The sequence below is a fragment of the Siniperca chuatsi genome, linkage group LG24 (assembly GCF_020085105.1).
Source record: "Siniperca chuatsi isolate FFG_IHB_CAS linkage group LG24, ASM2008510v1, whole genome shotgun sequence".
Lineage (NCBI taxonomy): Eukaryota > Metazoa > Chordata > Actinopteri > Centrarchiformes > Sinipercidae > Siniperca > Siniperca chuatsi.
Genome location: NC_058065.1, coordinates 456,846 through 483,886, shown reverse-complemented (window position 1 = coordinate 483,886; position 27,041 = coordinate 456,846). Strand labels below are relative to the sequence as shown.

Genomic DNA, 27,041 nt, shown 5'->3' with positions numbered 1-27,041 from the left:
GATCTTCCGCAGTCTGGGGGAGGTCTACGAGCAGCTGGTGCAGCCTCAGAGGAGGCGGGCGGTCCGGATGGTTCTGGACGGGCTGACGGGTCGACTCCTGGAGCTCAGGAGTCAGATGGTGGAGCTGGAGCTGTCCGAGTTTCACTACTTTGATGAGCTGCTGCTGGACCTGAAGATGACGCCGGTGAGTCCAGAAAACCATCAGACCTGATCCCCCTCAGCCAGGAAGAAAACTGGTTCACAGCTGCTGATAAAATCCAGCAGTTTGTGTCCGTTTTCACCTCGAGGTTGGACAGACGAGAGGAAACCACACGAGCTGTAAAATAGTTCACATAAGTCAGAAACCTCCTCAGAGTCCTGACTCCGTCAGACCTGAACTCTCAGACATGAAACATCGACTCGTTCTAGAGTTGAGAAAGTAGCAACAACAAACTGAGACTACATGTCTGAGAGGGTTCAGATCATAGCAGTAACTGCAGCAGGTGGAGAACAGCTCATCATCATCATCATGTTTATAAGATGAAGAAGCGTAATAATGATGATGACATGAACGTAAAGATGTGTTTGTGTCTGCAGAAGGATCTGGAGATCCCCGTCCCCCGATACTTCCTGACAGACAAGATCCAGCTGCTGAGAGACAGACAGACCATGTTCACCAACATCCTGGAAACACAACGAAGCAACCAGAAGGTGAGAGTCCTGATCAGACCTGGTCTCTCTACAGTCCTGATCAGACCTGGTCTCTCTATAGTCCTGATCAGACCTGGTCTCTCTACAGTCCTGATCGGACCTGGTCTCTCCTGATAGACCTGTCTCTACAGTCCTGATCGGACCTGGTCTCTCTATAGTCCTGATCAGACCTGGTCTCTCTACAGTCCTGATCGGACCTGGTCTCTATACAGTCCTGATCAGACCTGGTCTCTCTACAGTCCTGATCAGACCTGGTCTCTGTTCATACCGTCCTGATCAGACCTGGTCTCTCTACAGTCCTGATCGGACCTGGTCTCTATACAGTCCTGATCGGACCTGGTCTCTATACAGTCCTGATCGGACCTGGTCTCTCTACAGTCCTGATCAGACCTGGTCTCTGTTCATACCGTCCTGATCAGACCTGGTCTCTGTTTATACCGTACTGATCGGACCTGGTCTCTATACAGTCCTGATCGGACCTGGTCTCTGTTCATACCGTCCTGATCAGACCTGGTCTCTCTACAGTCCTGACCGGTCCTGGTCTCTCTACAGTCCTGACCGGACCTGGTCTCTCTACAGTCCTGATCAGACCTGGTCTCTCTACAGTCCTGATCAGACGTAGTTAGACGAAGTTTAAATAAAGTTTTAAAATTTGAATCTTTATTTCCCTCCAGGTGAGTTCGGTCCAGTCGATGAGTCTGGAGGAGGCGGTCCGTCTCCTGCAGGTGTCTGAGCGCGCTCGGCAGGGACGAATCAGAGCGCAGTTCATGAAGGAGCTCGTCCAATCAGAGAGAGGCGTCCACAGACACACCTGGAGACCCCCAAACCTGACCCCAGATCAGGCTGCGATCCGGATCCAGAAGGTAACAGATCTGAAACACCTGAAGAACGAAACCCAGGAAGCTGTTTTCTGTTTTTCTGAAAGATTTAGACATAAAACATCTAAATTACGACTTTTTATCACTTGTTACGAATTTAAAGTTAAAGGTGAAGATTTTAAAATCCAGATTATTACTTTTTATGATGTTTTAAAATAAAGTTACGACTTTTAAATCGTAAATAAATTACGTTTTATTGTTTTATACTGGAATTTTAATAATAAGGTTTGCGCTTGAATATTAATTCCTGCTAATATTCAACGTTCGTTACGTTTTGTTTGAAAGATCCTGAACGAACGATGCGAATCCTCTAAAGGTGTTTGAGTGTTTCGCTGTAAGAACCTGGTTCTGTTGTGTTTCAGGTGTGGCGAGGTCACAGTCAGAGGAACCGCACCAACGCTCAGAGAACCGACGAGATGGTGTTTCTGGGAATGGTAACGTCGCCCGCTCTGGTTCCTCCAGTTCTTCCAGTTCCCATAGATCCCCTGGTTCCTCTTGTTCCTCCCATGGTTCCTATGGTTCCTCATACTTCTGCTCCCCCAGGTCTCTGCTGTTCCGCGTTCTCCTCATCTTGTTGGTCTGGTTGTTGTTCCTCCTCTGGTTCCTCATATATCCGCCAAGGTTCTCTGGTTCCCCCTCTTGTTCCCCTGGTCCCTTATAGTTCCTAATAGTTCCCCTGGTTCCTCCTTTGTTTCCCCTGGTTCATCATAGTTCCCCTTGTTCCTCTGGTTCCTCATACGTCCTCATAGTTCTCTTGGTTCATCAGATCCCTGCGGAGCCTCCTGGTCCCAGTTCAGCCCAGCTCCAGGCCCGGCGGGTGTCAGTGGGTCGGAGGCTGATCCAGGATCAGAACGAGGAGGAATACCAGAGAGCTCAGCTGAGTGTGAAGCAGTCGGTTCTAGACGTGGAGGGAACCGACATCAGGGAGACTCTGCAGAAACAGATCCGACAGTGGTTCCTCGAGTGCAGGTCAGACCAGAACCTCAAATATCAGTTTTCAGACCTTTTTATTTGTAACTTTTGGACATTTTGAGACACTTCCTGGTTCCTCCTTTCACCCCTCCGCTTCCTGGGGTTCCCATGGTTCCTCTGGTTCCTCCGATTCTTCCTCTTGTTCCTCATAATTGTTTCTCCTGGTTCCTCCCCTGTTGTCTTTGGTTATTTTGGTTCCTCTGGTTCCTCCTCGGGTTCCTCACGTGTTCCGCTGAGATTAGCAACAATCAGCTCAAACATTCGAAGGTTTAAAACATTTTATTTGGACATTTTGAGACATCCGGACTCTCTGACATCCAGGTAGAACCTGCAGGATCCTTCAGATCGTTTAATTAAACAAAGAGTCCATCAGAGGTCTTCGTCAGGTCACAGAAGGTCAAAGGTCAGAGGAACCGACCCACAGACATAAACCTGTCGGTGCGTTTAATGTAGCTTCAGTGGTTGTTTCAGATTCATCAAACTGACTTCAACCAAATCCAACTCAAAAAACAGGCAGTTTTAGTGCACAAAGAAACAATAAATCACAGCAGAACAGGAGGCCGGTGATGTAGATCATCTTCGTCAGCTGCAGGTAAAGCAACACCTGAGTTTGACACACGAAGTTAAAATCTAAATAAACTGGCTTCGATGACATCATCAGGCTCCTTTATGACATCATTAATAATTAAAGGAGGAAGAAGCTGTAAAACGGTAAATTGGTGGACGTGTTAAATCAGGTCTGGCAGAAGTGACTGCAGCCAGTCAGATGCTATCGATCAGTGCTGACCTTTGACCTTTGTGAGCCTTTTAGACCTGATGAAGACCTCTGATTACTCCTCCTCCTCCTCTTCCTCCTCCTGAGGATCTCCTCATGTCTCACAGTTCCAGTCTAAAGGTCGGACTGGTTTAACTGGTTTCTCTTGACGGAAAGTAAAGACGAGCTTCTTCTCGCCTGCAGAGACGCCGCAGGAACGTTTCCAGAGTTTCCCGACGTGTCAGCCGGAGGATCGGCGTCTGTCTTCGCTCAGAAAACACCTGAACAGGTGATCGGACGCTTCTTCTTCGTCTCTTTGTCTCTGCAGCAGCGCTTCTCTTCTTCTCTGCTAGTTTATATCTGACGTCTTCGTTCGGGTTTCAGGTCTCAGCTGAGCTGGCAGCGCGGGACGAGAGAGAGAAGAAGAAGAAGAAGCAGGGAGGACCAGAGAAGAAGAAGAAAGAGACGGCAGGAAAAAACAAGAAGAAGAAGAAAGAGCAGGTACGAGTTTAATTTACAAAAGAATCGATCGAAAACTGAATCAGAAACAAAGTAATCAATAATGAAATGAACTGCTCCAGTTCAAATGTTATATAATATAAATATATATAAATATAATACGATATAAAATATGGATCTTTACCTTTTTAAGCTTTATTTTACAGTTTTATTGTGAAATAAAGATACGATGAGAATCATTTTATTGATCACTTTAATAATTTTAATCATTTTATTGATCATGTTAATATAACGGCAGTATTTGGGTCACTGTTAAACAACATCTGACATTTCAAGAATAAAGTTTAAATGTTGGACAATAAAGTTTTTTACAAACGTTGTTTTTCTTTTTCTCGAAATTAAAACTTTATTGTCGTAAAACTTTTTTCACAAAATGTTTAAACTTTGGTCCGATGTGGTCTGATCTGGTCCGATGTGGTCCGATGTGGTCCGATGTGGTCTGATGTGGTCCGATGTGGTCCGATGTGGTCTGATGTGGTCCGATGTGGTCTTGTCTGTCGTAGGGCGATAACAGCTGGATGAATCCTCGCAGCTGTTTCCTCTCTGATGTCGTCGACGGAGATAAAACCTACTCAGGTCAGTTTAAATCTGCCGGTGTTAACGTTACCGAGCCGTCTCCATGACAACAGGTCGGAAACGTCAGTCGGACCTGAACTCAGACGTGAACTCGTCCGGAGATCCGGTCCAGAATAAACCTCCATGAATCCACTGAGACACCACAGAAGAAGAAGCTGCAGGACACAAACTTAAAACATGAAAGTCTAAAAACCAGGTTCGGTTTTTAGACTTCAGCTGATTTCTGATGGATCGATGTCGGTCTGAACTTCCTGTTTGTTTAGAGCTTCACTTCAGTCAGACGGCCTCAGAGGTCAAAGGTCAAACTGCTGCATGACATGTATACGTCCAGAGGAAACCAGGACCAGGAGCAGGACCAGGACCAGGACCAGGACCAGCGTGAATGTGTTACAGGAAGTGGCAGAGGAGCCGCTGAACTTGAAAAGTGTTTTTATGAAACAGAATCTTAAAATCCGACTGAATGAATCAGCGAGTTCATCTGAGGACGTCGCTCCAGCTGCTCTCTGATTGGCTCCCAGCCCGCTGCTCACGCAGGAAGTGCACATTTCCCAACAGGAAGTGGAGCTGTTGGGAACAGGAAGCGGCTCCCGCATCGGTTCATTGTTGTGTTTTTTATAGCGTCGGTGGCTTCAGACGCTTCCTGTCTCGTCCTGAGAAAATAAAGGTTCTCACACACCTGACGCTTCCTGTCGCTGTGTCCAGATGTGTGGCGTTGCCGTGACGACCGTCAGAGTGTTGACGTCCAGCTGCTCAGAGAGGAGAAGAGACAGGAAGTGGAACAGGAAGTCCGACTTCAGGTGAGTCGTGTTTGTTTCATGTCATTTCTTACAGTGTGTTTTTCCAGGTTTCCAGGCTGCTGTTTGTGGATGTTTTTCCAGGTTTCCAGGCTGCTGTTTGTGAATATTTTCCAGGTTTCCAGGCTGCTGTTTGTGGATGTTTTTCCAGGTTTCCAGGCTGCTGTTTGTGGATGTTTTTCCAGGTTTCCAGGCTGCTGTTTGTGAATATTTTCCAGGTTTCCAGGCTGCTGTTTGTGGATGTTTTTCCAGGTTTCCAGGCTGCTGTTTGTGGATGTTTTTCCAGGTTTCCAGGCTGCTGTTTGTGGATGTTTTTCCAGGTTTCCAGGCTGCTGTTTGTGAATATTTTCCAGGTTTCCAGGTTGATTTCAGCTGTGGGTGCGTTTGATTTGTTGATGTCGTCAGGTGGACGAGCTGATGAGGGCGGAGCTGAAAAACCTCAAACTGGTCATCGACAAAACAAAGACGAAGAAGACCAAGAAAGGAAGCAGAAAGGTCAAAGTCACTAAATGGCTCCTCCTCTCAGCGCTGTAAAACTAATTTTTTACATGATGTGATTATTTGAATGTTTGTTTCTGTGTGTTGGACCTCCCAGACGGGCGGAGTCATTTAATGTGACTGTGTTTTGTTTGTAGAAGAAGAAAACGAAGAAGAAGAAGAGAGCGAAGGACCTGACAGCTGACAGGTGAGTTCACCTGGTAGAGGAGCTGATGGGGGCGATTGTCTGGGCTGTGATTGGTTCCTGTCTGTGTTCTGGCCTGTGATTGGTTCCTGTCTGTGTTCTGGCCTGTGATTGGTTCCTGTATGTGTTCTGAGCTGTGATTGGTTCCTGTCTGTGTTCTGGCCTGTGATTGGTTCCTGTCTGTGTTCTGAGCTGTGATTGGTTCCTGTCTGTGTTCTGGCCTGTGATTGGTTCCTGTATGTGTTCTGAGCTGTGATTGGTTCCTGTCTGTGTTCTGAGCTGTGATTGGTTCCTGTCTGTGTTCTGAGCTGTGATTGGTTCCTGTCTGTGTTCTGAGCTGTGATTGGTTCCTGTCTGTGTTCTGAGCTGTGATTGGTTCCTGTCTGTGTACTGAGCTGTGATTGGTTCCTGTCTGTGTTCTGAGCTGTGATTGGTTCCTGTCGGTGTTCTGAGCTGTGATTGGTTCCTCTCTCAGGTCTTTACAGTCTCTGTGTGAGGAGTTGATTCTGGAGGGTTTCCTCATCCAACCAATGAACATCAAGCTCTCGGACTACATCGGTAACAACAGCAACAACAACAACAACAACAACATAATGCAAAATGAAAGAAAATGATAATAATAAGTTTCCCAGTCGTCTGTGTCTGTCCGTAATAATTCACTTGGTTATTCAGTGTAATTAAATGAGGGAGCGGATCAATTCCTGCTAACGCTAACTAGCTTAGTAAAACTGCTAAAGCTAACTAGCTTAGTATAAACTGCTAAAGCTAACTAGCTTAGTATAAACTGCTAAAGCTAACTAGCTGAGCAGATCTCAGCAGCTGCTGCTGCCTGCAGGGGGCAGCGTGGACAATAACCCGTCTGTCTGTCTGTCTGTCTGTCTGTCTCCAGGTGAGTACAGTTACCTGGGCTCGACTCTCAGACAGGTGAACGTTGAACCGATGCCGTCTCTCTCTGACGTCAGACAGCTCATCGCCCTGTACGCCGTCCTGCCGCTGGGTCAGTCACTCGTCAATAACTCATCAATAACTCATCAATAACTCGTCAATACACACTGATTATTCTTTGTCCTTCCTCCATTTGGGGGAGGATCCTGCTCTAAGTTCTGGAACTACAGTTCCCTTGATGCTTTGGGGGATGTAAACAGGAAGTAAAATGTTGCCACGGAGTCAGAAGGCTCTTCTCATTTCTCTGTTTTGTGTCTCCTCAACTCCTTGACTCCTCTCTCCTCGTCTCCTCGCTCCTCGATTCGGCGTCTCCTCGTCTCCTCGACTCTTCGTCTCCTCTCTCCTCGTCTCCTCGTCTCCTGTCTCCTCTCTTCTCGTCTTCTGTCTCCTGTCTCCTCTCTTCTCGCTCCTCGTCTCCTCTCTCCTCTCTCCTCGTCTCATGTCTCCTCGTCTCCTGTCTCCTCTCTCCTGTCTCCTCTCTCCTGTCTCCTGTCTCCTCGTCTCCTGTCTCCTCTCTCCTGTCTCCTCTCTCGTCTCCTGTCTCCTCGTCTCCTGTCTCCTGTCTCCTCGTCTCCTGTCTCCTCGTCTCCTGTCTCCTGTCTCCTCTCTCCTGTCTCCTCTCTCGTCTCCTGTCTCCTCGTCTCCTGTCTCCTCTCTCCTGTCTCCTCTCTCGTCTCCTGTCTCCTCGTCTCCTCTCTCTCGCGTCTCTCGTCTCCTGTCTCCTCGCCTCCTGTCTCCTCTCTCCTGTCTCCTCTCTCGTCTCCTGTCTCCTCGTCTCCTGTCTCCTCTCTCCTCTCTCGTCTCCTGTCTCCTCGTCTCCTGTCTCCTCTCTCCTCGTCTCCTCGTCTCCTCGTCTCCTGTCTCCTCAACTCCTCGTCTCCTGTCTCCTCTCTCCTGTCTCCTCTCTCGTCTCCTGTCTCCTCGTCTCCTGTCTCCTCTCTCCTGTCTCCTCTCTCGTCTCCCGTCTCCTCGTCTCCTCGTCTCCTGTCTCCTCGTCTCCTCGACTCCTCTCTCCTTGACTCCTCAACTCCTCGTCTCCTGTCTCCTCGTCTCCTCTCTCCTCTCTTCTCGTCTTCTGTCTCCTCGTCTCCTGTCTCCTCGTCTCCTCGACTCCTCTCTCCTCGACTCCTCTCTCCTCGTCTCCTGTCTCCTCGTCTCCTCGACTCCTCTCTCCTCGACTCCTCTCTCCTCGTCTCCTGTCTCCTCGTCTCCTGTCTCCTCGACTCCCCTCTCCTCGTCTCCTGTCTCCTGTCTCCTCGTCTCCTGTCTCCTCGTCTCCTGTCTTCTCGTCTCCTCGCTCCTCGTCTCCTCGCTCCTCGTCTCCCGTCTCCTCTCTGCTCGTCTCCTGTCTCCTCGTCTCCTGTCTCCTCTCTCCTGTCTCCTCGAGTCCTCGTCTCCTGTCTCCTCGTCTCCTGTCTCCTCGTCTCCTGTCTCCTCGTCTTCTGTCTCCTCTCTTGTCATCTCGTCTCCTGTCTCCTCGTCTCCTGTCTCCTCGTCTTCTGTCTCCTCTCTTGTCATCTCCTCGTCTCCTGTCTCCTCGTCTCCTGTCTCCTCTCTCCTGTCTCCTCGAGTCCTCGTCTCCTGTCTCCTCGTCTCCTGTCTCCTCGTCTTCTGTCTCCTCTCTTGTCATCTCCTCGTCTCCTCGACTCCTCTCTCCTCGTCTCCTGTCTCCTCGTCTCCTGTCTCCTCGACTCCTCTCTCTCTCCTCCTGTCTCCTCGTCTCCTGTCTCCTCGTCTCCTGTCTTCTCGCTCTCCTCGCTCCTCGCCTCCTCGCCTCCTCGCCTCCCGCCTCTCTCTGCTCGCCTCCTGTCTCCTCGTCTCCTGTCTCCTCTCTCCTGTCTCCTCGAGTCCTCGCTCTCCTGTCTCCTCGCCTCCTGTCTCCTCGCCTCCTGTCTCCTCGCCTTCTGTCTCCTCTCTTGTCATCTCCTCGTCTCCTGTCTCCTCGCTCCTGTCTCCTCGTCTTCTGTCTCCTCTCTTGTCATCTCCTCGTCTCCTGTCTCCTCGTCTTCTGTCTCCTCTCTTGTCATCTCCTCGTCTCCTGTCTCCTCGTCTCCTGTCTCCTCGTCTTCTGTCTCCTCTCTTGTCATCTCCTCGTCTCCTGTCTCCTCGTCTCCTGTCTCCTCTCTCCTGTCTCCTCGAGTCCTCGTCTCCTGTCTCCTCGTCTTCTGTCTCCTCTCTTGTCATCTCCTCGTCTCTTCGCCTCCTCTCTCCTCGCCTCCTCGTCTCCTCGTCTCCTGTCTCCTCGTCTCCTCTCTCCTCGTCTCCTGTCTCCTCGTCTCCTCGCCTCCTCGCCTCCTCGACCCTAACCCTATGTCACACATCCCCTGAGACTAACAGCAGTCCTTGATGTTCCCTCTCCAGGATCCCAGGCGGTCCTGGAGAGGTTCCCGGTGGTGAAGACTCTGCTGCTGGCTGGTCCGTCCGGAGTCGGTAAGAAGATGTTGGTTCACGCCGTCTGCAGCGAGACCGGAGCTCACCTGTTCCACCTGAGCCCCGCCCACCTGAGCACCAGGTACCGGGGCAGAGGAGGAGCTGCCTACCTGCTGCACCTGATCTTCAAGGTGAGTCTCACACACCTGGAAACCTGGAAAACCTGGAATTCATTTTCAAGCATCTTACACCAAACTTGAAAATTGTCTAAAATAACCTTGAAAATACTTGAAAACTGTCCTTGAAAAGATCTTGCTGTAAAACAAACTTCCTGAGTTTCACCTGATAAACAGGTGTGACAGTGTGTGACATCAGCATCGGCATCTGGCCTCTGATTGGTCCGTGTTGTGTCTCCTGTCAGGTAGCAGCAGAGCTGCAGCCGTCTGTGATCTGGATCGAAGACGCAGAGAAAACCTTCTGCAAGAAAACGCCAAAGAGCGAGCGAGAGGTCAGGAAACTACTAAAGGGTTCAACACGTCAGAGCTTTTGTTGTTTGAACACCGTTTTATTGTGAAGGTCTGAAGAGGAAAAACAGCAGGAAACATTTTAAAGGTCAGAAAGACAGAAGAAGAAGCCCTGAGTCTGTGCTGCCCCCTGCTGGCTGCTCTGCTCCGTCACACTGAAACACTTCCTGTCCAACGAAGACCGGTCTCATGTGGATCTGAATACTTCCTGTTCACACCTTTGTGTCTAACTTGTGTTTATTCATTTGTGACTATAAAGATTTTCTAGAAAGACTCCAAAGAGGAAATCTGAGGCTGAGCTGGTTTGAACCAGCCTGCAGTCCCTCAGTGGACCAGTTAAACCTCTTTCTCTCTGTTCCAGGTGGATCCTCGGAGGTTGAAGAAAAACCTCCTGAAATCTGTGAAGACTCTGAAACCGCAGGACCGAGTTCTGGTGATCGGGACCACTCGAAGACCGTTTGATGCCGACATCAAACCGTTCTGTAAAGTCTACAAGAAGATCATCCTGATCCCCAGACCGGACTACAGCTCCAGACTGGGTTAGTTTAGTCTCCAGGAAACCAGTTAAATACCAGACCAGACTCTATGCTAATATTACACTAGAGTTAACATCGGTCGCATGATAATATGCTAAAGTTAGCATGGTGTTTGCATTAGCATGTAATGCTTGTTACACCATCAATGTACCAACATTATTAGCTTGTATATACATAACATGCTAAGACATTAGCATATTTAGCATTATCATTATAAATATTCACCATGCTAATATAGTTACATTAGCATATTATCATGCAATTATATATGCACGTTAGCACGTTTAGCATTAGCCTGTTGTGTTATATTACCTTGCAATGTTACATGTTAATGCTATGTTACATGTGAACATAAATGCTATCATGGTAACACTAACATTAGCACGTTAACATGCTTACAGCTATTATTTTAACATCATAACATGCTATGTTATCACTAGCTAACATTAAAGGTTTGTATAGCACAATAACAGATATTTAGCACATGTAGCATGAGGGTTATCATTGTATGTACATTCACCATGTTAACGTTAGCATATTGTAATGCAGTGTTATATGCTGATATTAGCTTAGCACGCTAACACATTATTAAGTTAACCTAAAATGTCTACAACCTGACCTGTTTACACTTATCATTGTTATATTATAACATGCTATATTAGCACTAAATTTCATGCTAATGCTAACATTAGCATTTTCCCTCAGTCCTGTGGAGGGAGTTGCTGCGTGCCGAGGGGGCGGAGCCTGGTCCGCATCTGGACCTCAGCTCATTGGCTAAGATCACCGACGGCTTCACTCAGGGTCACATCCTGCAGGCGGTCCGCTCGGTGCTCCGCCCCCGCAGGCTGAAGAAGCTCCGCCTTCAGCCGCTGACCGCCGCGGAGTTCATCCAATCGCTGTCGAGAATGGAGCCGGTGTACAGGGAGGAGGAGGAGGCCTTCAAGGTCAGACAGAAAGACTGCTTTGTTTTATATAAACTTTATTTAAAGACACAATGACGTCACACGACAGACAGTGCTGATTTAAGGTTGTTGCTTCTTCAACATGGCTCACGTGGTCAACGTGTCCTCGTACAACGCTTCGCAGACATCTTACGAAAAGTAACGCACCGTTTTTCGTGCATAATCCTACGAATGCCCGGCAACAGGCGTACCGGTCCTTCGTCGTCATGGTAACAATAAACATGTGGTTAACAATGTGAACCGGTCGTAGTTTGGTTAGGTTTAGGAAAAGCTCAGAGTTACGGTTAAAATCAGTAAGTTACGTGACGTAAACACGTAAGTCACGTGTTTACGTCACGTGACTTAACTTACGTAGGTTAACGTAACTTAAAATAAGTCGACGTTGACTTCTGGTTTCACACGAACCCCGGGCTCCTGGGTGAAAGTCCTGCGTTTGACCCGTCCACCTCCCTACGTGGACTTTGGCGCTCTTTATGCTTCTTTGATCCCGTCATAATTACTGAGGCCACTAGAGGTCGCCGCCTAATGACAGATAAACTGCCCCGCGGCTCCCGATCACGGGAGTTATATACGAATGACGTTACGTGAACGGGCTGAAGTGGTTGCTAAGTTGTTCATAGTGGTTGCTAAGTGGCTGGTAGTTGGTTGCTAAGTGGTTGCTATGGTATTGCAAAGTGGCTAATATGGAAATATGTTTTTGAGGGTAGTTATTGCTATGGTGTTTAGCATGGCTGCTGGTCTTAAGGTGGTCTTTAAAGGTGGTTAATGTGTTTTTTATTGATCATTTATTTTTGGTGGTTGCTATGGTGACTGCTGTTGTGTTCACCATGGTTGCTATGGCTTCGCTTACTTTCTGGTCTTTGGGTGGTTGCTGGTTGTTCTGGACTGTTGCTAGGGTGTGACGAGGTGGTTGCCATGGTGTTCAGGATGAATTTAGCGGATATGATCACCGTCTTCGTTTTTATCAGACTGAACTGTTTTGTGTTTGTTCAGGTTTGGTTCAGGAAGACGCCGCTGGGCAGGAGGAAGGCACGAGCTGCCAAAACCAACGAAGAAGAAGGAGGAGGAGGAGGGAGGAAGAAGAAGACGACCAAAGAGGACAAAAGCAAGACGATGAAGAAGAAGACGAAGAAGAAGAAAAAGAACTGATGGTGTTTGATTTTAGTCTGATTCTCTGGTTCTAGTCTGTTTTTATAAATAAGATATTTTAACACGTTTACAAAATGTGTCTTTAGTTCCTGTAGTGCAAAAACATTTGCTTATGTTGTGAAATACCATTACAATTGTTTTCTAATGAAATAAAGACGTCTGATCATATTCCTCTCATGAAGTAATCTGCCTCGTGTCGTCGCTGGCAGGAAGTGACACGCGGTGCAGTTCGGGTATCTGCCACCAGGTGGCAGCGTGGCCGCAGAACACTGAGACACACCTGGAGATAATCAGTCATACAGGTGAACTGCAGCAGGTTCCCTTTATTTCCTGCTGACGACATCATTCAGGCAGCAGCAGCAGGTGAGGTCACACGTCCAGGTGCATCACGGCTGATCGAGTCAGTCCGGAGGTTTGGTGGCACATGGAGTTTGAGGTGAGGTGACCTGGTGGACTTGACGTACTGAGGAACGAGCAGGACTCAGGACAGGTGTGTCAGGTAACGAGCGTGTTGTTGACTGTTTCGGTGTTTTCACTCTCAGACACACAAACAGATCAAACCAGTTCCACCAGGACAGGAAGTGACATTTTCCTGCAGCTTCTCCTCTTCCTGTCTCGGGGTCAGAGGTCACAGTCACGCTGACTCAGCAGGAAATCCTGATGTTCGGGTCCAGAGGCAGTCTGGATCAGAGTGAGACCTCCTTCCAGCTGATCCAGGGTCACATTCAAACTGAAACGTGTACGTACATTTATATTTCCATCGTTTTAAACGTTTCATTTTTACTGTAACTCTTATCGAATTCTTCAGAGCCCTGAGGGGACCGCCTGGCCCCCCAGGGCCCCCCAGGGCCCCCCAGGGCCCAGTGCCAGGCCAGCATTGGCGGGTCCGGGCCTCCCTCCGGGCGCCGCAGTGGGTAAACGGCTGTACTTCCTGTTTTGTTGGTGTGGCAGGAAGGGACTGCAGACGTTCAGCATGAAGATGAATTTAATGTGTAAAATACAGTTAAAACATTAATAATCTGAGTTTGTGTCTTTAAATTAATCCCAAACAATAATTACATTAAAGAATCAATCAGCTCATTAATATTCAAACATTTTATTTGTTAAGCGCAGCAGTGACGTCATCGGTGATGTCATCCGGCTGTGACGTCATCCTCACAGTGTGGCGAACTGGCTCAGCGCTCCTCTCAGTTTATCAGCGATCTGACCAATCAGAGAGCAGAGAGGAGATGACATCACATGGCTGTTCACCTGTCGTACCCCCTTTCTCTCCTCACCTGTTGGTAGAAGGTCACCTGTTGTTCCAGGTAGAGCTGCATCACTCTGTTGTAGTCATAGATACGGTTGCTATGGAAATGGTTCATCTCAGCTGGAGGAGACAGGAGGAGTCGGGTTACACTGTGTGAGTCGTCACCCTGCTGCTGATTGGTCGGTTTTGTCTCTGTTGTTTTGTATCTGTGTGTACTGTGTGTAGTACAGTGTGTACTGTGTGTACTGTGTGTAGTACAGTGTGTAGTACTGTGTGTAGTACAGTGTGTAGTACTGTGTGTAGTACTGTGTGTAGTACAGTGTGTACTGTGTGTAGTACTGTGTGTAGTACTGTGTGTAGTACTGTGTGTAGTACAGTGTGTACTGTGTAGTACTGTGTGTACTGTGTGTACAGTGTGTAGTACTGTGTGTAGTACTGTGTGTAGTACTGTGTGTAGTACAGTGTGTACTGTGTAGTACTGTGTGTACTGTGTGTACAGTGTGTAGTACTGTGTGTAGTACTGTGTGTACTGTGTGTACAGTGTGTAGTACAGTGTGTAGTACAGTGTGTACTGTGTGTAGTACTGTGTGTACTGTGTGTAGTACTGTGTGTACAGTGTGTAGTACTGTGTGTAGTACAGTGTGTACAGTGTGTAGTACAGTGTGTACAGTGTGTAGTACTGTGTGTAGTACAGTGTGTACAGTGTGTAGTACTGTGTGTAGTACAGTGTGTACTGTGTGTACAGTGTGCAGTACAGTGTGTACTGTGTGTACAGTGTGTAGTACTGTGTGCAGTACTGTGTGTACTGTGTGTAGTACAGTGTGTAGTACTGTGTGTAGTACAGTGTGTACAGTGTGTAGTACTGTGTGTAGTACTGTGTGTACTGTGTGTAGTACAGTGTGTAGTACTGTGTGTAGTACAGTGTGTAGTACTGTGTGTAGTACAGTGTGTACAGTGTGTAGTACTGTGTGTAGTACAGTGTGTAGTACTGTGTGTACAGTGTGTAGTACAGTGTGTACTGTGTGTAGTACAGTGTGTAGTACTGTGTGTACTGTGTGTAGTACAGTGTGTACTGTGTAGTACTGTGTGTAGTACAGTGTGTACAGTGTGTAGTACAGTGTGTAGTACAGTGTGTACTGTGTGTAGTACTGTGTGTAGTACTGTGTGTACTGTGTGTAGTACTGTGTGTACTGTGTGTAGTACTGTGTGCAGTACAGTGTGTACTGTGTGTAGTACTGTGTGTAGTACAGTGTGTACTGTGTGTAGTACAGTGTGTACTGTGTGTAGTACAGTGTGCAGTACAGTGTGTACTGTGTGTACAGTGTGTAGTACTGTGTGCAGTACTGTGTGTAGTACTGTGTGTAGTACAGTGTGTACTGTGTGTAGTACTGTGTGTAGTACTGTGTGTAGTGTGTGTAGTACTGTGTGTAGTACTGTGTGTAGTACAGTGTGTAGTACTGTGTGTGTGTGTACTGTGTGTAGTACAGTGTGTAGTACAGTGTGTAGTACAGTGTGTAGTACTGTGTGTAGTACAGTGTGTAGTACTGTGTGTACTGTGTGCACTGTGTGCAGTACTGTGTGTAGTACAGTGTGTACTGTGTGTACAGTGTGTACTGTGTGTAGTACAGTGTGTACTGTGTGCAGTACAGTGTGTAGTACAGTGTGTAGTACAGTGTGTAGTGTGTGTAGTACTGTGTGTAGTACTGTGTGTACTGTGTGTAGTACAGTGTGTAGTACAGTGTGTGTGTGTGTGTGTACTGTGTGTACTGTGTGTAGTACAGTGTGTAGTACTGTGTGTGTGTACTGTGTGTGCTGTGTGTAGTACTGTGTGTAGTACAGTGTGTACTGTGTGTAGTACAGTGTGTAGTACTGTGTGTGTGTACTGTGTGTAGTACAGTGTGTACTGTGTTTAGTACAGTGTGTACTGTGTGTAGTACAGTGTGTAGTACTGTGTGTAGTACAGTGTGTACTGTGTGTAGTACTGTGTGTAGTACAGTGTGCAGTACAGTGTGTAGTACAGTGTGTACTGTGTGTACAGTGTGTACTGTGTGTAGTACAGTGTGTACTGTGTGCAGTACAGTGTGTAGTACTGTGTGTACTGTGTTTAGTACAGTGTGTACTGTGTGTAGTACAGTGTGTAGTACTGTGTGTAGTACAGTGTGTACTGTGTGTAGTACTGTGTGTAGTACAGTGTGCAGTACAGTGTGTAGTACAGTGTGTACTGTGTGTACAGTGTGTACTGTGTGTACAGTGTGTACTGTGTGTAGTACAGTGTGTACTGTGTGCAGTACAGTGTGTAGTACTGTGTGTACTGTGTGCAGTACAGTGTGTAGTACAGTGTGTACTGTGTGTAGTACTGTGTGTACTGTGTGTAGTACTGTGTGTAGTACTGTGTGTACTGTGTGTAGTACTGTGTGTACTGTGTGTAGTACTGTGTGTAGTACAGTGTGTACTGTGTGTAGTACTGTGTGTGTACTGTGTGTACTGTGTGTAGTACAGTGTGTACTGTGTGTAGTACTGTGTGTAGTACAGTGTGTACAGTGTGTACTGTGTGTAGTACTGTGTGTAGTACAGTGTGTACTGTGTGTAGTACTGTGTGTGTACTGTGTGTACTGTGTGTAGTACAGTGTGTACTGTGTGTAGTACTGTGTGTAGTACAGTGTGTACTGTGTGTAGTACTGTGTGTAGTACAGTGTGTACTGTGTGTAGTACAGTGTGTACTGTGTGTAGTACTGTGTGTAGTACTGTGTGTAGTACAGTGTGTACTGTGTGTAGTACTGTGTGTAGTACAGTGTGTACTGTGTGTAGTACAGTGTGTACTGTGTGTAGTACAGTGTGTACTGTGTGTAGTACTGTGTGTACTGGTACCCTGCAGTGAGTAGCTCATGCAGCTGATTCGTTGGTTCATGCACTTCCTGTTGCTGTTGTTGATTTTTCCAGCAGAAACCAGACGATCGGCTTCTTTCACCTTCTCTGCTGCAGCCTACACACACACACACACACACACACAGGTGAGACCACGCCCCCTTAGTGACAGTAAAGAGTAGAACAGGTGTGTCAGGTTTCAGGTTTAACGTTCAACAGAAACAAACTACTTAGTACAGCAGAGTGTTACAGTGTGTATCAGTGCTACAGTGTGTATCAGTGCTACAGTGTGTATCAGTGCTACAGTGTGTATCAGTACTACAGTGTGTATTAGTAGTACTACAGTGTGTATCAGTGCTACAGTGTGTATCAGTGCTACAGTGTGTATCAGTGCTACAGTGTGTATTAGTAGTACTACAGTGTGTATTAGTAGTACTACAGTGTGTATCAGTACTACAGTGTGTATCAGTGCTACAGTGTGTATCAGTACTACAGTGTGTATCAGTGCTACAGTGTGTATCAGTGCTACAGTGTGTATCAGTACTACAGTGTGTATTAGTAGTACTACAGTGTGTATTAGTAGTACTACAGTGTGTATCAGTACTACAGTGTGTATCAGTGCTACAGTGTGTATCAGTGCTACAGTGTGTATTAGTAGTACTACAGTGTGTATCAGTGCTACAGTGTGTATCAGTGCTACAGCGTGTATTAGTAGTACTACAGTGTGTATCAGTGCTACAGTGTGTATTAGTAGTACTACAGTGTGTATCAGTGCTACAGTGTGTATCAGTGCTACAGTGTGTATTAGTAGTACTACAGTGTGTATTAGTAGTACTACAGTGTGTATCAGTGTTACAGTGTGTATCAGTGCTACAGTGTGTATCAGTGCTACAGTGTGTATTAGTAGTACTACAGTGTGTATCAGTAGTACTACAGTGTGTATCAGTAGTACTACAGTGTGTATCAGTAGTGCTACAGTGTGTATCAGTGCTACAGTGTGTATCAGTAGTACTACAGTGTGTATTAGTACTACAGTGTGTATCAGTACTACAGTGTGTATCAGTACTACAGTGTGTATTAGTACTACAGTGTGTATCAGTGCTACAGTGTGTATCAGTAGTACAGTGTGTATTAGTACTACAGTGTGTATCAGTAGTACAGTGTGTATTAGTACTACAGTGTGTATCAGTACTACAGTGTGTATCAGTAGTACAGTGTGTATCAGTACTACAGTGTGTATCAGTGCTACAGTGTGTATCAGTAGTACAGTGTGTATCAGTAGTACAGTGTGTATTAGTACTACAGTGTGTATCAGTAGTACAGTGTGTATTAGTACTACAGTGTGTATCAGTACTACAGTGTGTATCAGTAGTACAGTGTGTATTAGTACTGTAGTAGTACTACAGTGTGTATTAGTACTACAGTGTGTATCAGTAGTACAGTGTGTATCAGTACTACAGTGTGTATCAGTAGTACAGTGTGTATTAGTACTGTGGTAGTACTACAGTAGTCAGTGCTACAGTGTGTGTTATCAGTATTAGTAGTACTACAGTGTGTATTAGTAGTGTTACACAGTGTGTATTAGTAGTACTACAGTGTGTATTAGTAGTGTTACAGTGTGTATGTAGTATTAGTGCTATCAGTACTGCAGTGTATCAGTGCTACAGTGTGTATTAGTGCTACATTGTGTATCAGTGCTGCATTGTGTATCAGTACTACAGTGTGTACTACAGTGCTACAGTGTGTATCAGTACTACAGTGTGTATTAGTAGTACTACAGTGTGTATCAGTGCTACAGTGTGTATCAGTACTACAGTGTGTATTAGTACTACAGTGTGTATTAGTACTACAGTGTGTATCAGTGCTACAGTGTGTATCAGTGCTACAGTGTGTATCAGTAGTACAGTGTGTATCAGTAGTACAGTGTGTATTAGTACTACAGTGTGTATCAGTAGTACAGTGTGTATTAGTACTACAGTGTGTATCAGTACTACAGTGTGTATCAGTAGTACAGTGTGTATTAGTACTGTAGTAGTACTACAGTGTGTATTAGTACTACAGTGTGTATCAGTAGTACAGTGTGTATCAGTACTACAGTGTGTATCAGTAGTACAGTGTGTATTAGTACTGTAGTAGTACTACAGTGTGTATCAGTGCTACAGTGTGTATCAGTGCTACAGTGTGTGTTAGTAGTACTACAGTGTGTATTAGTAGTACTACAGTGTGTATTAGTAGTGCTACAGTGTGTATCAGTACTACAGTGTGTATTAGTAGTACTACAGTGTGTATTAGTAGTACTACAGTGTGTATCAGTGCTACAGTGTGTATTAGTACTACAGTGTGTATCAGTACTACAGTGTGTATCAGTAGTACAGTGTGTATCAGTACTACAGTGTGTATTAGTACTACAGTGTGTATCAGTACTACAGTGTGTATCAGTGCTACAGTGTGTATTAGTACTGTAGTAGTACTACAGTGTGTATCAGTGCTACAGTGTGTATCAGTGCTACAGTGTGTGTTAGTAGTACTACAGTGTGTATCAGTAGTACAGTGTGTATCAATAGTACAGTGTGTATTAGTAGTACTACAGTGTGTATCAGTAGTACTACAGTGTGTATCAGTAGTACAGTGTGTATCAGTACTACAGTGTGTATCAATACTACAGTGTGTATCAGTAGTACAGTGTGTATTAGTAGTACTACAGTGTGTATCAGTACTACAGTGTGTATCAGTAGTACAGTGTGTATTAGTAGTACTACAGTGTGTATCAGTACTACAGTGTGTATCAGTAGTACAGTGTGTATTAGTAGTACTACAGTGTGTATCAGTACTACAGTGTGTATCAGTAGTAGTACAGTGTGTATTAGTAGTACTACAGTGTGTATCAGTACTACAGTGTGTATCAGTAGTAGTACAGTGTGTATTAGTAGTACTACAGTGTGTATCAGTACTACAGTGTGTATCAGTAGTACAGTGTGTATTAGTAGTACTACAGTGTGTATCAGTACTACAGTGTGTATCAGTAGTACAGTGTGTATTAGTAGTACTACAGTGTGTATTAGTAGTACTACAGTGTGTATCAGTAATACAGTGTGTATTAGTGCTACAGTGTGTATTACTACCACAGTGTGTATTAGTACTACAGTACCTTGTGTACAGCAATGATTTCTGGGAAACATCCCAGCAGGCCTTTGTACTCGCTGTTTGTCTCCAACAGGAAGTGAAGGTCCTTCTGAGGCTGAAGGTCAAAGGTCATCAGAGGTCATCAGAGGTCACAATATTTTATATAGAAATCTAATTTAAAATACCATCTTCACTCTAACACCACAAATACAACAAAAATATTAATATTATAAATAAATACTATAACATGTTTAACTTCACAGTGTAATATAATTTATCACAGTAATATAGTAATATATCAGAGTATCATAGTAAAATATCACAGTATCATAGTAATGTTGTGTATTTGTACCTGTTGTGCGACGATCTCTGCGATCTCCTCGTAGGTTTTTCCAGCAGCTGACAGAGCGTCAGTCAGCGTCTCCTCTCCTGAAACAACAATTAATATTAATAATAATTAATACTCCCCCTTGTCACCTTGTCTCCCTTGTCACCTTGTCTCCTTGTCTCCTTTGTCACCTTGTCTCCTTTGTCCCCTTGTCTCCCTTGTCACCTTGTCTCCCTCGTCCCCTTGTCACCTTGTCTCCCTTGTCACCTTGTCTCCTTGTCCCCCTTGTCTCCTTTGTCACCTTGTCACCTTGTCTCCCTTGTCACCTTGTCCCCCTTGTCTCCTTTGTCACCTTGTCTCCCTTGTCTCCCTTGTCACCTTGTCTCCTTGTCCCCCTTGTCTCCTTTGTCTCCCTTGTCACCTTGTCTCCTTGTCACCTTGTCTCCTTGTCTCCCTTGTCTCCCTCGTCCCCTTGTCACCTTGTCTCCCTTGTCTCCTTGTCCCCTCACCTGGATATTTGCTGCTGATGAAAACAGACGACAGGTTCTTGAAGGCTCGACCAATCCGCTCGTACTCTTTAGGCAGCGCTGCACACACACACACACACACACACACATTAATATAGTACTTATGTATGTGTATAGGTGTGTGTGTGTGTGTGTGTGAGTATTTATATACTGACGTCCGGTGCAGCGTTTCCAGTGTGCGTGTCCGACGTTCAGCAGCTCTCTGACTCCGTCCTCCATTGACTTTGTGAAGCGACTGTAGTGTTCACACTTCTGTTCACTACACACACACACACACAAAGACACACTGTAAAAACACACACACAGACTTTAGCAGCTGTTAGCTCTGATTCTCTTCTACAGACGTGACGTTTAGGGTTTTAATAAACGTGAGTAAATAGAAATGTTTCAGATATTTAAAATAAAACATAAAGCAGTGTAACAACACGTTTACTGTCACTCGTTGTATTTGACCTGACACGACAGATTGTCATGACGCCATTACTGACGGAAAGAGGGTTTGACTCGGCACCATCAGAACCAGGGTCGTATTTAGTCTCTTACCAAGTTCCTGACTGAGAGTTTAAGACCTTCAAAGATCCTGGAAGACTTTTGTTAAACATTTTTTATCCCAGCTGCACTGAACTCAACACTATTTCTGCTTTATCTTTAATCTTTATCGTAAACTCTGAGCTTACAGTCAGTGATGGGGTGCCACAGGGGTCTACTCTTGGCCCACTACTATTTACATTCTACATACACATTTTTATTTGACTCTTACATTATTTGTTTGTTTGTCACCGAGAAATTCATTTTATTAATTTGGTTGACGCCTCAGTCCAAAGAGAGAGTCTCATTATTTAGCTTAGACTTCTTCACTTTGTGGTTCTTCAGGGAAAATAACTTCAACAGCTGTTTACATTTTCCCACTTCTGAAGCAACAGAGACGTCGATACTGAATGTAAATACACCGAATAACTATGACTCGTAACAGTTGATATGATGATCTGTCCCGATACCTGACCTCACCTGGTACTTAACGACAGAATTTAGGAGAATGTTTCAATTTCACACCTTTAAATCAAACTGTTGATCCCCCCCAAAATAAAACATGGAGAGAGGTAGAGGTAGTTTTTTCAGCCCTGAGTACTGTCTGCCCCAACAAGCTCAACCAATCAGAGGTTAAAGCAGCCGGAGACGTTTTAGTATTTTAGTAAGAGACATTTAGTAACTTACACCTCAGCAGCGTCAAGCTCTGCAGCTTGAGGTTCAATCAGACTGAAGATCATCGGACCCACCGTCTCGTCTTTCTCCGCCTTCCTCTTTCCCGCCTTCCACTCCTGAAATATCAAAACACTACTTCAGCCAATCAGGACACAGCTACCAAGCCTCCTAACAGCTGATTGGCTGAAACATCTACTGCAGGGGCGGGGCTTGACCTGCCTTCTCGTCTCTGTAGCTGAGGAAGAGCTGAAAGACATCACTCTGAGAGACGACGGGGTGACGACACATCCGAGTCATCCAGGTCTGCAGCTGCTCCATCCTCATCCTAATGAAGTCCACCTCGAACCGGCCTGAAAGCACAGGTAAAGACTCAAACACAGAGGTCAGAGGTCATCCTCATCCTGATGAAGTCCACCTCAAACCGGCCTGAAAGCACAGGTAAAGACTTCAGTCATACAGGTGTCTCAGGGTCGTACAGGAGTGGTTGTCATGGCGACGGCTCACCTGTCACCTGTTTGTCGGGCAGTGAGGGGATGGGCAGAGCCGAGCCAAACTTCTCCAGCAGACGCTCGTACAGCCAATCAAAATGCTTGTAGCGATGATTGACAGGTCTGTTGGTTGTCTGGAGGAAGACGGTCGAGGGTCAGAGAGTGTGTAAGAGAGTGTGTACTACTCTGTGTTACTGCGTGTGTTACCATGTATTATTGTGTGTATTACTGCATGTTACTGTGTACTACTGTGTGTATATGTGCGATCGCTCACATTGGGAGTAATCTGGTACTCGATGAAGCTCTTCAGTCCGTACAGTTTGGATTCTTTCTTGGGATCGGCGATCACACAGTCCAGCGGAGCTGACGGGTACAGCCAGACCGGACCCACCTCTCCTATCTGATTGGACGATGAACAGGAACCAATCAGAGCGTAGCGATCAACAACACAGTTTGATAAATGATCAATAAAGTTGATTACTCACGTAGACAGGAAGTCTGTCTCTGCTGTTAGCTGGAGGTTTGGCTAACAAGAAGACTTCAGGGCTTGGACCTTTGGAGAACGGAAACCTGTGAACACACAAGATTACTGAGATGTGCTGGGATCTACTGGGATCTATGATCTACTGACTTCTACTAGGATCTAGTGACATTTAGTGGGATCTATGGGCATCTATGTGATCTAGCAGCACGGACACATCTACGCGGGCATCTCTGGAAAATGAAAACCTGAAAACACACAACCGAGATCAGTTCAGATTTGCTGGAATCTGCTGTGATCTACTCTCTTGGGATCTACAGACATCTATGGAGGGATCTAGTGGCATGGATACCTCCACCCTGGGATCTCTGGACAATGTAAACCAGAGAACACATAAGACTACTGAGATCTGCTGGTATCTAGTGGGATCTTCTGAGATCTACTAGAATCTACTGGGATACACTGTGATCTACTGATACCTGTGGAGACATTTTACCGGCTGGGAGCAACAGACATGAGATCAACTGTAAATTACTGTTATCTACTGACATCTACTGCGGCCTAGTGATACCTGTGGTGATCTATTACCAACTGGGATCAACTGATACCTACTTAGATTGTGTAGTCATATACTATGATTGTGATCTACTATGATCTACTGATACCTCTGGAGATCTATTACCCACTGAGAGCTACACCACATGTATTGGGGTCAACTATGTTGGGAGCGACTCGGATCAACTGTAATCTGCTGACATCTACTGTGATCAGTTGGGATCTACTGGAATCTACTCATACATGTGGAGATATTCTACCCAATGGGAGCAACTGACACCGACATGGATCTTTTGTGCCTGTGATCTACTGAAATTTCCTGTGATCTCTTTGGATCTACTAATATCTGCCTTACATACTGTGAATGTTTTTACTTGTTAAGGGAGATCTTCACGGAGGGCCCAGTGGTGCTTCGTCCTGAAGCCCCACCGTCCTCATACACCTGATCATCACCATGGTAACCGCCCTGTGACTGGTCGTCCCAGTCGTCGTCCCACTCGCCGTCATCGTCCTCGACAGCCGCTGGAGACAGGAAACAATTTACTGTTAGTTATTGGACAGTTCTTTTTTATTTAATATAGAGAAGATAAAAAATTATCACAGAACCACCATCAGGTTTTGACAAATCAGGGAATGAAGCATCTCGCAGGTCTTTCAGCACAGTTTGAACTGTTGGTAGATTCCATACCATGTTGCCGATTAAAAACATTGAACTTCTAAACTTATTTATACTTAAAAACTACTGCTCGTACCTGCTGAAAATACTTTAACTTGAGTTAAAAAGAAATATGTGTTACCTTGTTGTGTGTGTGGATATCCCTGACTGTCCCATCCTTTTGTTGTGTTGCTGACAAAAGCCTCGGGCCCTGACCAGGAGTCCCTGCCTCCTTCACCGCCGCCACCGTTACCGACCTGAAACACAACATCAATAACATAAAGGAGCAACATCCATACACTGAACTGTTGTGGTTTTGCGTCTCTTTGTGGTGGTTTTGTGTATCTTTGTGGTGGTTTTGAGTCTCTTTGTGGTGGTTTTGTGTATCTTTGTGGTGGTTTTGCGTCTCTTTGTGGTGGTTTTGCGTCTCTTTGTGGTGGTTTTGTGTATCTTTGTGGTGGTTTTGAGTCTCTTTGTGGTTGCTCAATAAGTGCAGAATCTCTATGTATGCAGATGATACATTTCTTTACTATTGAGAGGCACTGACAGAAGAAATGTCAGCAGGCTCTAACAGAGGATGTGGAAGGAGCTTCCTTCTGGTTCAGAGTGGATGATCCTGGTGACATGAAGTGAAATTAACTCACACAGCTCACCTGTAAATATCCCTCAGGTACCAGTCCGGTTTGTCCGCTGGAGTTCTGGGCTTTGATCCAGCCTCCACCCACAGTCTGCACACACAAACACACACATTATGACTGAGCGTGTGTCATGTATACTGTATATACAGTATATGTGCGTACCTGGTCGAGCACTGTGACCGTCTCTCCCTGTCTGACCGACAGCTCGTTGTTTCCTGGTTCAGCTGTGAAGTCGTACAGAACCTGAGCCTGAAACGCGACAAACAAACTGAACTGTAACTAAACATGTAAAGTTTGTCCTGAGAGGAAAAGTCATGGGCTCATTAAGATATAAAGAGTTCTCTGTGTTGTTTTTGTTTCAACTAAAATACTGATTCACGCAGCTTTTAAGGTTAAGGTCATGTCAATGAGGGTCCTCACAAGTAGAGTAAAGACCGGTGTGTGTTTGAGAGGAAAGGTCTGGTTATCTGTGAAACTACAAACTCTGACAAACACATAAACCTGACTTCCTGTTAAACCAGAACTCCTCAGTCAACAGCTTCAGGCTTTTTCCTCAAATATTCCTGTGGCACTGTCCGCTCTCTCACTTTACAGTATACACCAGACTCCTGTAGACATTTTATTTCATTTTTCATTATTTTCATTGTTTAACAGCAAGTTTCTCTACTTTGTTGTTGTTTTTCTTTCCTGAGGAAATCTGTAATATCTGAAGTGATATTATATTTGTTCACGTCTACACTAGAAAACTGTAACTAGTAATATTTCTATATGATATCGTTAAGATCTTTTGAATTCTCCTACCAGACTCCTGTAGAATTTTTACATCTTTCTGTACGTGTTATTGGCATTATTAAATAGTTTTTGGTATTTTCCATTCCTAAGACATTGTTTAATGTCTCTTTGATAATATTTCGGTACATGTCTGTACAGAACTGTGAGTGTTTTCCTTATAATCTACTCAAAGGTTTTCTTCTAATGATCCTACCAGACTCCGTCAGAAGTTCTACACAATTTTTGTAAATTTGTTTTTTTAAGGTTGTGTACTTTTTTGTGTTGAAGTTGTCTATTATCTTTCTGATAGTTTATAATGTGTGCGCGCATGTCTGCAGCAGAAAACTGAGGTTCCTATATTTAACATCTTCCTGATATTCCTACCAGACTCCTATAGAATTTTTGTAGTTTTGTTCATGTTTTCATTCATTGTACTTCTTTGGTATTTGTTATTGTTTGGGACATCCATATAACCATATAAAGAAGTTTTCTAATATCTCTGTTAGATTTTAATAACTTTTCTGTAAATGTCTGCAGTAGAAAACTGAGTTTGTAACAATTAGTTTCGTGTTTTCCGAGCTTTGATATCGCGACAGATCTTTTTTAATATTCCTACTAGACTCTATAGAAATGTTTCTGGCATGTTTGCATTGTTTAAGGCGCGTCTGTACTTTTGTTGGGGATTTATCTTTATTTAGAAAATCACCCCAATTATTTTCATAATATTTTAAACGCGCAGTAGAAAACTGAGTTTATAGTAATATTTCGGTGTTTTCCTTAATTTGACATCTTCACGGTATTCCCACCAGACTCCTATAGAATTTTACATGGCTTTTGTACATGTTTGCGTTGTTAAACATCCAGTTTCAGTACTTTGTTTGCTGTTTTTCTTTCGTGAGAAAACATTGAATCCTCATACAGAAATGTTCTGTCACTTGAACGATATTTCAGTAATGTTTCTTCCCCTTTAAACGGAGCGTTTACCGACTGTCTGAATTGACTGATTTCTCTATGAAGTTCCTGCAGGGACTGGCGGCGAGCGGTCGGTTCTGTCTTCAGTCTGATGATGGAAAGCCGCAGGTGAGAGGTCAAAGGTCACCGTCAGTTACAGGTGAACGGTCTTACCTTCAGAGCCATGATGACGTCAGCAGCAGCTTCTTCTCCTCGGATTTTGGATCAAAGTTTCATCCTGTCAGCTTCTCAGCGATCAACCTGCGACTTCTTCTGCGTCCACCCCGAAACCACACAGGCATCGTTTCCGGTGCGTGATTTCAAAATAAAAGCTCCGCGTGCAGCAGGTAACGACATTTTACGTTAACAGCTCCGGAAAGAAAAAGCACAGACAAAGTAAAGTTCATCCTGAGGGTTAGTCTCACCTCCAACAGCAAAATTAGTCAAATTAAATTACTTCAAACAAATCAATGCAATAGTTATCGAGTACAGTAATATTACTATTGATTAACGGGACCGGAAACACGAGGAAACGGGTTAGTGATGTTTATTTTAATTACATGTCTGCTTTTATTTTGAAAGTGTTTTGTCCGTTTCCTGTATTTTACCGTTTTTAGTAGAAAATTGACAGAAAGTGACGTCAGACACCCGGAACAGCTGACGGGTGTTTCCACACAGATACACTGTTAAAAACACTACACTGTAAAACACTACACTGTAAAAAACAGCACTGTAAACAACACTTTAATAAGATTAACTACACTGTAAAAAACACTACACTGTAAAAAACAACACTTTAAAAAACAACACTGTAAAAAACACTACACTGTAAAACACAACACTTTAATATGATTAA

The 27,041-nt window shown here is 45.0% G+C and overlaps 3 protein-coding genes across 6 annotated transcripts in view; 2 read left to right on the top strand and 1 right to left on the bottom strand.

The window, feature by feature from the left end:
- iqca1 (IQ motif containing with AAA domain 1) overlaps positions 1–12,519 on the top strand; it is a 15,336-nt gene extending 2,817 nt beyond the window's left edge. For 2 of the 5 annotated variants that reach the window (XM_044187515.1, XM_044187519.1), the window contains exons 2-19: positions 1–184; positions 577–690; positions 1,365–1,553; positions 1,931–2,002; positions 2,335–2,537; positions 3,499–3,583; positions 3,679–3,795; positions 4,317–4,389; positions 5,092–5,186; positions 5,589–5,678; positions 5,819–5,868; positions 6,341–6,423; positions 6,755–6,862; positions 9,172–9,371; positions 9,602–9,688; positions 10,066–10,243; positions 10,946–11,184; positions 12,196–12,519. The exon at positions 1–184 is cut by the window's left edge and continues 144 nt beyond it. In XM_044187515.1, coding sequence (XP_044043450.1) covers positions 1–184; positions 577–690; positions 1,365–1,553; positions 1,931–2,002; positions 2,335–2,537; positions 3,499–3,583; positions 3,679–3,795; positions 4,317–4,389; positions 5,092–5,186; positions 5,589–5,678; positions 5,819–5,868; positions 6,341–6,423; positions 6,755–6,862; positions 9,172–9,371; positions 9,602–9,688; positions 10,066–10,243; positions 10,946–11,184; positions 12,196–12,351 — 2,323 coding nt within the window. In that variant the 3' untranslated portion in view covers positions 12,352–12,519. The remainder of the gene's footprint in view (positions 185–576; positions 691–1,364; positions 1,554–1,930; positions 2,003–2,334; positions 2,538–3,498; positions 3,584–3,678; positions 3,796–4,316; positions 4,390–5,091; positions 5,187–5,588; positions 5,679–5,818; positions 5,869–6,340; positions 6,424–6,754; positions 6,863–9,171; positions 9,372–9,601; positions 9,689–10,065; positions 10,244–10,945; positions 11,185–12,195) is intronic. The other 3 variants (XM_044187516.1, XM_044187517.1, XM_044187520.1) reach the window with 3 other exon arrangements.
- Positions 1–27,041, top strand: part of LOC122871907 (NLR family CARD domain-containing protein 3-like) — a 752,187-nt gene that overhangs the window by 449,268 nt on the left and 275,878 nt on the right.
- LOC122871940 (sorting nexin-9-like) lies at positions 13,432–26,516 on the bottom strand. Its single transcript, XM_044187566.1, has 17 exons — positions 26,360–26,516; positions 24,626–24,712; positions 24,479–24,553; positions 23,968–24,082; positions 23,545–23,692; positions 22,620–22,704; positions 22,409–22,534; positions 22,151–22,268; positions 21,866–21,996; positions 21,659–21,762; positions 20,599–20,702; positions 20,426–20,503; positions 19,941–20,017; positions 19,614–19,703; positions 16,469–16,583; positions 13,629–13,720; positions 13,432–13,554 (listed from the first exon to the last, which is right to left on the bottom strand). The coding sequence occupies exons 1-17, from the start codon at positions 26,369–26,371 to the stop codon at positions 13,507–13,509; spliced, it is 1,605 nt and encodes a 534-aa protein (XP_044043501.1). The 5' UTR covers positions 26,372–26,516; the 3' UTR covers positions 13,432–13,506.